General features: G+C 32.1%; 1 protein-coding gene across 1 annotated transcript; it reads right to left on the minus strand.

The window, feature by feature from the left end:
• Nucleotides 1-13,907: 13,907 nt before the first annotated feature.
• LOC137388374 (uncharacterized) lies at nucleotides 13,908-14,432 on the minus strand. The gene has a single exon (XM_068074860.1). It carries the CDS (start codon nucleotides 14,430-14,432, stop codon nucleotides 13,908-13,910), a length of 525 nt encoding a protein of 174 aa, XP_067930961.1.
• Nucleotides 14,433-14,466: the final 34 nt, after the last annotated feature.

Raw genomic sequence — 14,466 nt, forward strand, 5'->3', positions numbered from 1 at the left:
TAGCCTATATTTCTGCTTAGTTCATAAGTTGTACAAGAAGGATCAAGTAACAGGCAATGAACAGGCCCAGAAAAGCTCTGCTTTTCTACACAAATGTTCGAGCTTATATAGCTAGTAAGCTCTGCCTCCGTTTTACTTGGCTGGACCCGGCACGGCTCGGTCTTGACTCGGTACAGCTCTGGCTTGGCTCTGACCTCATTATTTTGCCTGACTGAGCACAGCCCGGCTCTCGGCTTAGCTCAGCCCTAAGCTCAGCTCACAGCGGATCATATTCCACAACAATATTATGATTAAATGACAATCTTTACTAGAACAAGAGTTGTGTGTGCACGTGTGCGTGTGTGTGTGCGCCTGTGTGCGCGTGTGCGTGTGCGTGTGTCTGTTTGTTTGTATGTCTGTTTGTTTGTATGCTTGTATGTTTGTTTGCTGGTCTGGCTGTTCAAAGCTATGGTTGAAGGTTTGGAAAAATATGGCTTCTAACAGGATTTCAACTCACAACTTTCAGCAGGGTGAACCAACATTCTAGCACTATTTCTAACCCTAATCAACCACTGTCTGCTTAGTAAGAATAATTATGCGTATACTTATTATCTGTGTTTTATTGTGCACACCTTTGCATCAGACTTCCAAGAAGCTAGTCTTCACAAAATTGAGGTATTATTTCTAGCCATAAATTGTTCAATGTATTGATGATCATTATAATACTACCAATGGTAATCTCACAAACAGTATGTCATAATTAGTATAAATATGAATGCTTTTACTTCACAATGTTAAAATGTTTTAGAAAATTCATTTTCTTGCAAAATTTTTGCTAGTCTTTTACAAAATTAGGTCAAATTTTATTATTTACTCATCCGTACCATAAAAGTCTGTTGCGATGTGAGTAATTGTAATGGTTCCTTGAAATATGCGTGACTATCCCACATTGCAGAGAAGTGGTCAAGTGGTGCAGTTCACTCAGATATATAACAAGTGTGTTATATGTCTGACTGTTATTCTTGCAATCCTTTTGTAAACTCTCAGCATGGCTGCAAGCAGAACAGATGAATGCAGGTCTTATTATAGTTGACTAGCAGAATTCCTAGCATTGCACGGGTATTAAAATTGGCTTGTAAACATGGAGAAGTAATGTAGTTGCCCACAACTTGCCATTAGCTTGGCACATTGTCAATGGTTAATTTGAGTAAGCTTGCTAATGAGAGATATTTACTTGTTCTCATGGGAGAGTAAGCATGAAATTATATTACGCCGTAACGGAGATCGGTAGCGTATTTTGACCCGCGTAACGAGATACTGTGTATCACCAAAAGAATCCATCAATCTCTCGTAGCTAGGTAAATTGATAAGGCATTGGCCTGTGAACAGGAAGTTTCAAGATCAAATATTCCGCAATACGGATTCCTCATTCTAATATTTTAATAGCTATATCGAGACAAACTGAACTACTAACAGACCAATATAGACAAATATATTTTGAAAGGTTTTAATTTTCAAATAGAATCAATGTTATTTTGCAAATCTCACTTTCTTAATGCTCAATGGCGTCATGTCAGATAATGGCTATAAGGTATATATGCTCAGCGTTATTTGCATAAACATTTGAGGATCAAGTTTATATCACATCTAGTAGCTTATAGATACAGAAAATTTCTAGTAGAATTCTCAATTGGAGTTTCGACAGAATGCACTAGGCTATGACAGGTTATGACAGGTTATCACAGGTTATGACACTTGTAGTGATAATGTTCATCTGTATACCAATCAATGATGTTAGCAGATTAACTAAACTTTCGGTGCAGTAATAGTAAACAAAATTCTGACCTTACAAGTTAGCTAAAATATATTTGTCTATTATATGTAGAAAAGCAACAAAATACCAGCAAGCTACTTTAACAAATTAATTAAAAATAAAACTTCTCAAACACTCATTGCTTTGTTATGAAAAAGCCAAATAACTAAAGTCTGTGTAAAAAACTTAGTAGTTTGTAAAATTGAAAAGTATATGTAGCCAATCTATTAAAAAGAATTATTATTTTACAATAATATCACATTATAGTGCTTTATAATATATCTTAATATATCAATTCATTTCATTTTGTGATTATCATATTTATGTCACATGTATGCGATATTATATATTATTCTGCATGTGAGTTCAAGTATTTGTGCTTGCTATTACATAACCATGAAGACCGATACAACCTGCATGATAAATCAAATTGTCGGTGAGAAGCTGGTACCAATGGCTCTAAGCCGGAGATTGAGTTAAGGCTTCTCGTAAGAAAACAGAAAGCCTGATTAAAAACCATTGACCTTTGAGCTTGAAAGTGTACAATGGTCACACTCAAAGGCAAGGAATAAATAAACAAACTTCTTAGCTAGCTGCTGCAGCAGACAAAAGATGCAATTATGTTTCTTCCCGTTGGATTACATATACGTAGAGCTGAGAGAGTGTTTTTAGCAAAGCAAAAAAGTGTTCTTTAATACCTTTTTTGCACAGATTTATTTTATAATGTTATATTTTATAATAGAATATTATAATGCATCATTACATTAGATCTTTTGTGTGTTTTATTATACTCTATAATAGTATTACTTTTTTTGTTGTATAATGTTTTATATTGTGTTATATTTCATTTTATTACACTGCCTTATATTTTATTTATTATTTATTATATTAAACTAGCTTATATAAAATGCACCTAAACTAATAAAATAGCTTCCAGAATTAACACCTGACCCAGTTCCAATCCTAAAAAATCTGGCCGAATGAAGTCTTTTAAACCTGAAATTCCATCATTAACAGAAACTGTCGGGAAGTCTCATGATTGTTTGATTAGGCAGACATAATTGTTTCAGTATTTAAACCTAAAATTTGGTGGTAAGCTATCAATTTAAAATTATGCACATATAAATTTTGTTTTCAAGAAACAAAACTAATTAAAAACAAAATTCTCTCAATATGCGTTGCACATGTTTCAAGACAAGAAAGATTTTCAAAGTTTAAAAATAATATTATGAAAAATAAAAGTATGTTAGAATAAAAATATTTGAAATAACTAAATATTTCAAGCAGTGCATTAGCTAAGGATAAACTAAAAATACAAAAAAAAAAGCTAGAGCTGGTCTCAGAGCATGATGGAGTACACCGGTACACTAATGATGGAAAGGGATGAACCACAAGTAGAAATATCCACACAAGAAGTGATTGAAGCTATTACCGCTGGAAGGTATTTTATTTATTAGATAAGCCATTTCCCTTCAGCGTAACAAACATAACAATTTCTATTTTTATTTAGGAATAGCCTGAAGTAGAATAAATATTTCCCTTGTTAACTTAATATTTCTAATTTGCAAATAAAACTCATTAACTAAAATTTTTATGACTAGACAAATTTCAAATTGCAAAGAGAAGTGAAATCAAAAGTTTTTTGCTGACTTGATGTTTTAAAATTATTTATTTATTTTGTTCTCGAAACACTTAACTCAACTTATCAAATGTTTGAGTAATTTTATTTAAATTGCCGCAAATTTCGCATCACGCTAAAAATGATTAGTGTGCAAAAAATTTTGACCAATTTTGCTGTTTTCTTTGTGAAAGAGCTCAATGTTTCTACAATTGCATGAAGTGAATTATATCATTAAAGGTTTGGCTTACAAAATATATTTCTTAGCAGTTGATATTGGAAAAAATACTACCAGAAATTATTTAAAGGCAATGTTTTCATATTAGCAACTGCGGAAATTTGGTGCAAAAAAATATCCAGAAGGGTTGTTGTGCTTTTTCTTAAAGGGATAGAAGTACTTCATAGTTTTTATAGCAACAAACTGAGTGATAGCTACTGCTATCATTTATCCTGTTTATCTCTCGAATTAAAACAAAAAAAGTTAATGGAAAATTTCAGTACTAACCAGTTATCATTTTAAATGATAGCCATAAGTGTACTCTTTTTTATCTTTCTAAGTCACCATAACAGACAAATGAGGAGAAAATTATATATATTTGATTTGTCAAACCAATAATATATGTGAAGTTTGAAGAAAAATGAAACCATTGGTAATATTGTGTGACATGCCAAACGATTTCTTATGGCACACTAGTCTGCCGCGACCCTAGTTTAAAGTTCACTTCCTTAGAGCCTTTGAATAGTATTTAGAGAACTGATTTTTACTGATAGTACAAAATAAAGCATCGCAACATCTATTAATTAACAAGAAGTGAATGCCATACTAGTTAAACTGATTTTCAAGTAGAAATCATTATTTTCTTGTTTTCAAAAGGCCTTTAAAATGCAATATTTGGCTTGGTTGTCTCAAGAAAATTGTATAAGACTTTAGTGTAAATTATGTTGATTATTTTCTTATTCAAAAGAATTAGAAAATTGTTGGCTTAAACATTTATTGGTGGAAACTTTAAAGACAGATTTGGCTTTTTCTTTGTGGTTATCTTAGCAATATAGATTGAGTTGTATACATACATGTATGCAGTATATGCTTCATTATTTACGTTGAACTGTATTTCAGGCTAGAAAAGAGACTATTTCTGACAGGAAACCGATACACATGCACAAACCAACAGGCATTGGAATTGTATAAAAATCATAGAGTTTTGATAATTTTTCAAGAACTTGGTGAGCTGACAAATTATTAGTGGCATGAATGCATTTTATTTTCATTGTAATTACCGTAATAAAAGAAAGCAGAGTAGTTTTTTATCAGCCAACTAACTATGTCGTTTAGTTGATTATTTGGTGTTTCAAATGATAGTGAAATTAATTAACACACTGAAATACAGACATCGGTCATTGTTTAATATTTATGTAAGATAGCATTAAAAGATCATGTAACACTTAGCGTGTAAATCCCAAACAAAACAAGTTTTCACTTACCAAAACTGCCTTAGTTAGTTTTAATTTTGCTTTTATTTACTGCCTAAAACAATGTTTTATTTCAATCTGTCTATGACTCTGAACAACATCTTGAAATTTGGCAATTTAATAGCAATTCAATATTCTGAAAAAAATGGTCCTTTAAAAGGTTTTATGTTTATTGGAATTAAACTGCATTTTGATCCAACACTTTAATATAACCTCTTTGTTTCGGGGGTATATTTCCAATTTGTTATGTTAAACAAGCAATTTTATTACAAACTAATTCTCAAATGCTAGTCTGGCTCTAGCTCACACGGGTAAAACTTAAATTTGTTTGTAAGAAACTTCATCATTTAGCCAATTTTGGGTTTCCTACATAAATCAACTTTTCTTTTTGGCAAAGATTTGTTCAATGTTTATTAACGTATTCATATTAATTTATTTAACAAAGTATTTCACAAAGTACATCAATTTAGGTAGGTTATAATAATTATAGTGTTCAAGGTTATGGTAATTAAGCAAGACAAGTGATTTGAAAAGTTTTGTTTTTTGCTCATCAAACATATGTAAATACGACTCGAGTTATTCCTTTACAGAAAGCTTTTATAGAAATCAGCCAATGGTGAGGCTAGCTAACGAAAGAGTTGCTAAGAAAGTACTTGGATCATTAGTTCAACCATTTGAGCCTGATCGGCGAACACTGAAATTTTTTTACAAAAAGGCAATTGAAAAGGAAATAACTGGCCAGATCTATCAACGAGTGGGAAATCCCCGTTTTAGTTGGGTCACCATATTCAGTGTAAGTTAATATTGTTTTTGCATCTTGTGGAAAATAAAGCGCAAAGCATCTGCCTTGCAAACAGAGTTCATTAGGCTCAAGGCTAAATATAAATCGGTTATGTGTTTGTAATATACTTGTTTTTATCTTAAAATAATACATATTTTTTACAAATAATTCGCCATATAAAGTTTTTACGTACTTCAAAACACTAATTTAGCTAAATAAATATACATTTATTTGTCTAAGGGAGCAAAAGCATAGCATTAAAACTATTTAGGCAAATTTTGTGTACTTGAAAATGAAGAATGTTTTCATCTTTCCAAGTTGTGTGTTTAAACTTGGTTAAGATACCGCGGCCTCTTATATACCCATATAGGAAGAAATAAAAACTGTGATTCTGTTTTTGCAAGGTTTGGTTCTTTAAAACATCAATAAAATAATGTGTTTTCTATTCTTTGTAAGTTCAATTAAATTCACTGGTTACCGCAAAGGCAAATATGTATTCATACCCAGAAGTCCTACAAAAAGGCTTACATTTCAAAAAGCAAAAATTATATAGCATGTACATCAAAACTTTTCTTTGGCAAGCTTTAAAAATTGATTGTATCAATTTTTTTTACTGAGTATGACACATGACTTCTTTATGTTTATGTTGGTTGTTGAAGAGTTAGAAAAGGCAGTAACTAGTATTTTTGCCTAAAAAGGAAGCACAAAAAATATATACAATGAAACTATTGTTTTTTTTCAAAAAATCACTGCTTCGTTTTTATATAATGTGGTTTGCAATGTTAAGGTTTGTATTAAATAAAGCTGCTTCAATCGTCTGAACCAAAGAAATCATATTTAAAAATGAGGTATCTCCTAAACACACTATTTTTCTGTTTTTGAAATAGTACTCAATTTATACGTTAGGTTAGTAACAATCTATAAAAAATTTTGCGACTCACAAAAATTGTTTGTCAATTGTCAAAAATCAAACTGTTGTGAGTATTTAGTTGCACTCACAAAAAGTTTACGCTGAAATTTTATGGTCACTAATAAATTTGGAATGTATCAATTAAATATTTTTAGGCGCCCGGAAAATTTTTAGTTCCGAACAATTTCTAAATTGCTTTCAGCATAAAAGTTTTTCACAAATTGCTCAATTATGTAACATCTTTTTTGACATTGCGAAGAGTTTACCAATCTACCTTTTTCACCCAGCTAAAATATATTCTTATAGATCATTTAGGCTTGTAACAGTAATGGTTAAAATGAAGAGACTTCAAAACTTGCATAATGAATATGGTGTGTGCTTGTGCGTTTGTGCGTCAGTTTTATTTATTTAATTAACAAAAACGTAGCATATTCAAAAAGCAAAGATTGTTGAAATATTGGTTGAATGACAAATAAATAAAAGCTTAATTCCTACAAATTAAAGAATGATTAAGCCAACATGCACAGTATCACTGAGACTAGCCGAGGCCTTGGGTCTACAAAAGTTGCCATAGCTTGGCAATGAAAACAAAATTTACCAATTCACTAAAATTAAAAAACTAGGCATGTCTTGATTATTTTAGTTTAAAAAAGTGATTCTCAACCTCCATTTTAAAGCTACTAAGCATTTAAATTTATGAACGTCTATTGGGAGACTAGTAATACTGAAATGATGATTCGTGAAGCTTCAATCTAAATATATGCTACGTATTTATGCTCCATATGCATGGCATAAATATATATACTATTATAGCTATATTTAGTCCCCATTTTACTATTAATACAGTACATATATGTTATCCATAACTTTTTTGCAAAGTTTAGCAAAGGAGGTAATTGCCAAGTGCTTAGAGCTTAGAAACTGAGTATAGTCCCTTCTGCACTTAGATTACCACACTTCGGACATAGTATGTATATTGCCTATGAACTATGTACACATGTATATCAAAATGTAATTAAACACTTACCTGTCTTATTATTAAATCCGTACACAGACCAGACTAACCTAATTTATCCTAATACGAAGTGTAGCGTTGATAGCCAACATAAAAATAAGTGGGAATCCACGAGTAAAGATGGCTTAAAAAGTACTATTGGCTGGAATGCAGAATGTAGACCCACAAAAAACTTTAATGGTATAATTGTTTAGGGTTAGTTTTTATATCAGGAATGTGTCTATCAAAATATTTTTTTCAGGTAATTCTTGCTACCGTGGAAATTATTGCCTTTGCCATTCAACTGGGATATCATGAGTTTGAAAAACTTTTCTGTAACTACTGCCGAGAAATTATAGATGAGTTTCAAATGGAGTATTGGATAGAGAGCGTAGGTGGATGGGTGTGTTCTAAATTTATCTAATTTCTGGTAACTGCTCAAAGAAATTTTACAAATTGCTAAAATGCAAGTAATGACTAGAATACCCTATATTTAAACTTACCTATCAAACCCAAATCAAATTCTCACACTCAAAATAAAAAAGCTCTATGTTACCCTCCCATAAATGTTTAAACTGTTTCCTTTCCAATTTATTTACACTAAATGTTCTGACGATTCCTACATGGTGTACCTTAAAGTAGTGTCACCTTTTCTACCTACATGTACAGTTATATTATAAATACAAATAAAATGCATGTCTGCTTCAACAGTGAAAAACTAAGTGGCAACTCATAACATATAGCGATGATATAGTGAACATGACATCTGACTAGAACCATTTGTATTATTTATTTTAGCACACCATCTTTTAACTGTCATATGATACTTTTTATTTCAAAATTTATTAAGCTTTTGAACAATGCAAAGTATTGAATTATACATTTGTACATGTAAAATTTTTGAATACTTGCTATTCGAAGAGTGTTGGTCGAGAAAATAGGTGCAAAGTTTACGAAAGTTTTTTATTCATAAATTGCTGCAAACTTTTTTTATTTAAATTAAATCTTTAATTTTTATTAAAATTTGTTCTTATAGGTAAATAAATGTTTTGCAATCAAAAAAATTTTTAGCAAATAATATCCTAAAAAATCTTTTGGCAGCTTTTTTATAAAATCTAGTGTAATAGATTACAGCTGAAACCAAATTTAATTAAAGGGTTGTAGAAAAAATTTCATGAATAAAGATGAACTGACTCAAAATTTTTATGGATTTTACCAAAATATGATTGTTATTTTTCTATCATTTACCGTTTTTATTGAAATTTTGGGTGATCCGGCTGCCAGGATGCTTAAAGATTAAAAAGCTCGGAAGAAAAATACGAGCAAAATAAAATCATTAGTTGCTATCATTGTTATAATTGATCGTGTTTATCTCATTCAAGTGGCAACGTTACTCATATCTATTCTTTCAATCTCCTGACAACTATAAGCATCATAATTGCGCTTTCACTTGATCTGAGCATTTTAACCGCGATAAAGTTTTGGACGATTTTAATCTTGAAACATCCTGGCAGTCAGATCACCTTAAACATCAAAAACAATTATAGCAAATTATTAAAAAATACTGATAATTTTTGATAAGTTACACTGACTATTTGTGCAAGTTCATATTTAAGAGATATTATTAGGTTCCTGAGTTATCTTCACTATAATGATCTCTGCAATTATAATAAAGAATACTTCACTGTACTGCTAGTCAAAATGTACTGGCTTTTTTCACACTGCAATAAAGTGACTTTCACTGTGATGTAAAATGTATGTTTGGAAAAAGTCTCACAGCTTAAACTTCATATCTTTGTTGTATTTTTAAAGATTGCTTTTAGCTTTGGAAAGCCTGGCGATGATTACTGTAGTTTTTGCTTCCTCATTGTAGCTCCATTTTCTGAGTAGTTCGAAGATAGGTATCATTATCATCAAACTGATAACTTAAATGGTTTCTTATCCTCAAATGGATTTGGAGTTACTTCCACTCTAAATCATAGAAATGTCAAAATTAGAGCATACTCGAAGCCATTTCGCTTCACAGAATTTATACAAAAGCATTCGTGGTGAAACTACTGTTCAGCGTTACAGAAACTGTGCATGAATTCAAATTAATGATACCGGGCAATATTCTCCTCATTGGAGGTGAAAAAGTCTGCTTTTCATCACACCATCGCATGGGTATTTTTTAATTACCAATACCTTCAAATGGTTGCTCATACAGAAATGATGAGATAATTAATTATAATTAATAATTAATTACCTTTGTATTTGCTTTATTTCTTTTTTCATCAAATAAATAAACTGACTGTTTGTACAATGATTCTCAATGCAGCAAAGCTGACCTTTTCTAACGCTCAAATTTTCTAGCATGGAAACTTGTTTTTTACTAAAACTGACTGCTTTTCATGCCACTTTTGAATCGATAGCTGCATATTGAATAGAAAATTATGTTACTGTTTTGTAATATAGAAGGTAGCAATATGGAAACAAACAAAAACTCTGATCAGTATTCTTGCCAAGTTAGTACAAAAGGTGCACAAAGTATTAACAAAAAAATCATTGAAACACAACAGTGAGTCTACTTTAACAAGTTCTGTTTTGAGGAGTATATCGCTAGTTCTGGAAAGAATCAATTAACTGCAACTCCAAACCGTAAAAATGAGAAATTGTCAGCTTGTCATCAGGGGTCAACTCTGAATCCATACAGAGCATGAAAACCCAGAAAGAATGTTTTTTTTTCTGGTGTCTCCAATATATCAGATCCAATTTCATGGGCTGCTGTCTTCAGCTTTGCGACCTATCATCTTCGCGGGGTTGATCATGTTGCATGGTCTTGTCTATCGGCTGGTAGAATCCGTGGAAAATGTATTTATGAAGTAGCTTTCTCACACTCAATTTTAGGCTGCTGCAAGTTTATTTTTTGCTGTCTTCCTCATTGTAAAGTCAGCTTCGAGTAAAACCAATGTGATGCCTTCAATCCAAACCAGATCATGCGGCAGGTCTAAAAGCTGAGAAGAACACTTTTGAAGAGAGTTGATGAGGCTTCTCATAGTTTTATGCTAGTTTTAATGATAATCCTTCTATATTTATTTTGCATAACTAAGAGTAATTAGCATAATTAGTTTAGCTACACCAGTTGCATACCATTATTAAATTGAAATGTAATGAAAAAAGTTAGTCATCTTAAAATCAGAATTGTGCCTGAATGTTTGGGGGCATAAATATGAATTAAATTCACACCATATATTTTACTTTTTAAATGAGCTTACTCAGATTTAATTTATGTTTGTATATATACATATGTATATAAATATATACAAATATCTATGCATATTTATATATAGATATTTAATATGTTTATAGGTATTTGTACATAGATATACAGTATATATATAAATATATTTATTCGTAGACGTAAATAAATGAAGTTATTTATTTTCAACAAGGTTTCTTTTGTACTTTTGTGTCTTCTTCAAGTTTGTGGATAAGAATTTTCAAGCTTTTTATATTTACAAGAAATAAAGTGTGTATCATGCACCAGCAATTATGCATCTATTTGTAGAATGTCATACCAGAGGAAGTTAGATTTGGAAACATTGAACCTCTTTTTCTTCAGCGTAATGCTCAAGGTGGCCCGGGACAAAACCATCCCATTTGGCAAAGGCAGCAAGCAGTTGAAAGAGTCCAGCCTTCAATAAGGATGCGTGCAAAGCCAGCTCCGATATGGAGAGGATAACTAGACGGTGCCTGGATAAGTTTCAACTAAGTGGAGACAAGTAGAGATAACACACTCATCATTTGCAAAAAAAGACTTTTAATATATGTACGCTAAGCAAAGGAAACAGCTTTACATCGGAATATAATCCCACAATTATTAACACAAAAATAAGCAGTTTCAAATAAATCTACATTTATTAAATCAAAACAATCAATTCTCTTTGAGAGTGTAGTCAGCATGCTGATAAAATGTATGTCTTAAGAATTTTGAGTGAAAGAAAAAACTCCTTTATGAAAGAATTGCATATAGTTTTGCACTCAGAGAAATCTGTTTCTATAAAACATCTGTTATTATTTAGTCTTCAAAAACAAGTTTCTATTTTGGCAAAAACACACTGAAATCATTTTTATGACTATTTTACAATAGCTAACAACTAAAACTTTTGAGAAAATGTTAATCACACTTTGCTTATGTGGTTGATTCAGATGGAATGTGCGCTAAGGTACAAAGTAATTCAGTAAGTTGATAATACAATTTAGTTGTACTAGCTTTCACAGCATTTTAAGTTGTCAATATAATCACACAAATTTGCTAGTTTGAACTGCTTTCATGTCAATTTGTGAGTTTTACTTGTAGACTACAAAAGTATTAAACACTTATTTTTAATTCAAAGTTCGTGAACTGTTATACCTTCTGCAAAAACTGTAGATATTCATCAACTGTTCATAAACTTACTTTGAAACGCTGTCAAGCCGTGATCAATTGGTTTCAAAATGGTATCCAGACGACATTCATCACTGTTTTTTTACTGAGATTTTAATGCAAAGAAAATACTTTATCTAACTTTCTAGTTTAGTAAAGCTAAACTATATGATGCCTGAGCAATTACACATTTATCAATAGAATGCAATGTTGAGATTTAAGGAACATTGAAACATTTTTTTTTAAAACACAGTTTTTCAAAATACTCTGCCTACAGTTGAAATAGTTTGGAAAAATAAATTTGTTTTCTTGGCGCAGTTACAAAAATAAAACAAATATTTCTATATATTTGCATGAATATTGTTATGTAGCGCAACATTTATTTCTTCATTCTATTTTTCTGTTGCATTGCTGCCTACTTACCAAATGGCTGGGACAAACTTTTCTGTTGAGAAAGAGTGATTTAGGTCTAGCAAAATAGTAGTATGCAGCTTGCGTTTAACTAAAACTTTAAGCGCATAAAATGCGTTTAACTATATGTAGCCTACACACTCTTTTAAACAGTTAGAATGCATTGGGTTTCTACTGCAACATTATAATGAAAATAGCTTTTACTACAGAAAGCAACAAAGAGAAATATTAAAAGCTACAGCATTTGTTTTTTCAAATTTTCTTTGGTAAAATATTCCTGATTTAAGCCTTTTGTTGTATTTTACAGTATAACAACTGACTCTTTCTGACTTACTGTCCTCTTCTCATATTTGCTCCTATTTACCGTAAACTCTCTATTTGAACGCCATCATGCTCTATTTGGTAATACTTTTTTTATAGTGACATCACAATAAAGGTAGCACTAAAATAGAGGCTGGTGTTGTACTTTTCAAATAGCTTGTCAGCATTTTAGAAAGATAGGCTTAGCCTTAGTACGCGCGAAGCAAATTTCACCATTATTTTGCACTTTCCTTTGAGCAAAGCGAAATTAAACATTTTAGATACAAAATGACTGCTAATTTATTTATAACTTGGCATAGATCTTTAAATCAATATGTATTGGAAAACCAAAAAATATTTTTACCAATTGATATCTGTAGCTGTACCAGGTTATGTCTAAGGGTATGCGTCTATAGGTGCGATAGGACTAGACACAATTCTTTGAGGTTGAATAGGTTATTTTATTATGCGTGCCAGTTCTTGGTATGCACCGTGAAAGCTAAAATAAAAGTCGTAATGTTAAGAGCAAAATATGTAAAATCGGCAAGAATGCGATAGGAAACACGTTTATAAAAAAAAGATTAGTAATTACCTTTTGCCCTTTAATGTTCTGGTATGGCTAGGTTTGTGTTAGTTTATAATCATATATGAGTTGTCTCGCCGTAGTGGTTTCTAACTAATAAAGAAAACAGATTTAAAAAAATATTAATACGCAAATAATTCAAGTTGGTTAAAAAGAAAAACGACAAAATCAGAAATTGGATAAATATTAAATGGTAAATACCTTGTACTTAAGAATAGAGTGGTATAGTTGTCCAATACACGGTATATTAACTCAACCAAACTACAGAGACCGGTGTGACCAACTGATCTGCACTAGATGAAAAGCGTAGGTAATCCTAAGCCGTTATGCATGACTAACTGAGAAAACGGCACCAAAACTATCGGCCGATACCGCCCCGTGACCGGACGCATCGCAACGGCGAAAACGCACCCCGGCCAAATAGTTTCACTGCACCACTCACACGCATTGACTCAGCATTGTTAGTTTCGTTAAGGCATAAATTAACTAAGTTAAATATAAGGGTTAGTCCAATATAAAAGGCTGTCCTTTACACTCCCCCCGGAAATCTTTCCTGGAAGGAACGATTTCAAACTCGAGTCAGAATGATCAGCTTGTTCAGCGGTCTTTCTATCTCCGTAGCTTGTTTGATGGCTCTACCTTGTCAGTCTAATTGAGTGTTGCCTAGTGTTAACTTCGCTCTTCTAGCTCTTCCGTCATGACTTTCGATCATCTCTGTTACTTTAGCCAGCTTCCAATGGTTTCGTAGTGGGTTAGCATCCATCACAAAAACTATGTCGCCGACTTTTAGCGACTCTTTCTCATCGGTCCACTTCTGCCTATGCTGCAAGGTTTGCAGATATCCCAGTCTCCATTTCTTCCAGAAGACGTTGGCCAAATGTTGTATTCTTCGCCACTGTTTTCTGGAGTAGGCATCTGCGTCTTTGAAGTCTCCTGGTGGTTGTAGGCAAACATCTGATTTGAAGTGCAGCAGGTGGTTTGGTGTGAGAGGATGGCTGTTGGGGTCATTTAGATCTTCCACTGTAAGCGGTCTGCTGTTTATAATGTTGGTAGCCTCGTAAAAGAGTGTTCGGAGAGAAGAACTAGTAAGCTGTGCGTGTCTTTCTTGGATTAGTCCTTCCAGAGCCTGTCTCGCTGTTCTAATCTGTCTTTCCCAAACGCCTCCCATGTGGCTTGACGGTGGGATGTTAAAAAGAAATTCA

The sequence above is a fragment of the Watersipora subatra genome, chromosome 2, assembly GCF_963576615.1.
Source record: "Watersipora subatra chromosome 2, tzWatSuba1.1, whole genome shotgun sequence".
In the NCBI taxonomy this organism is placed as follows: domain Eukaryota; kingdom Metazoa; phylum Bryozoa; class Gymnolaemata; order Cheilostomatida; family Watersiporidae; genus Watersipora; species Watersipora subatra.

What these genes read in the sequence shown, in the direction of transcription:
- LOC137388374 (XM_068074860.1), bottom strand. Translation starts at nt 14,432, where the DNA reads ATGGGAGGCGTTTGGGAAAGACAGATTAGAACAGCGAGACAGGCTCTG.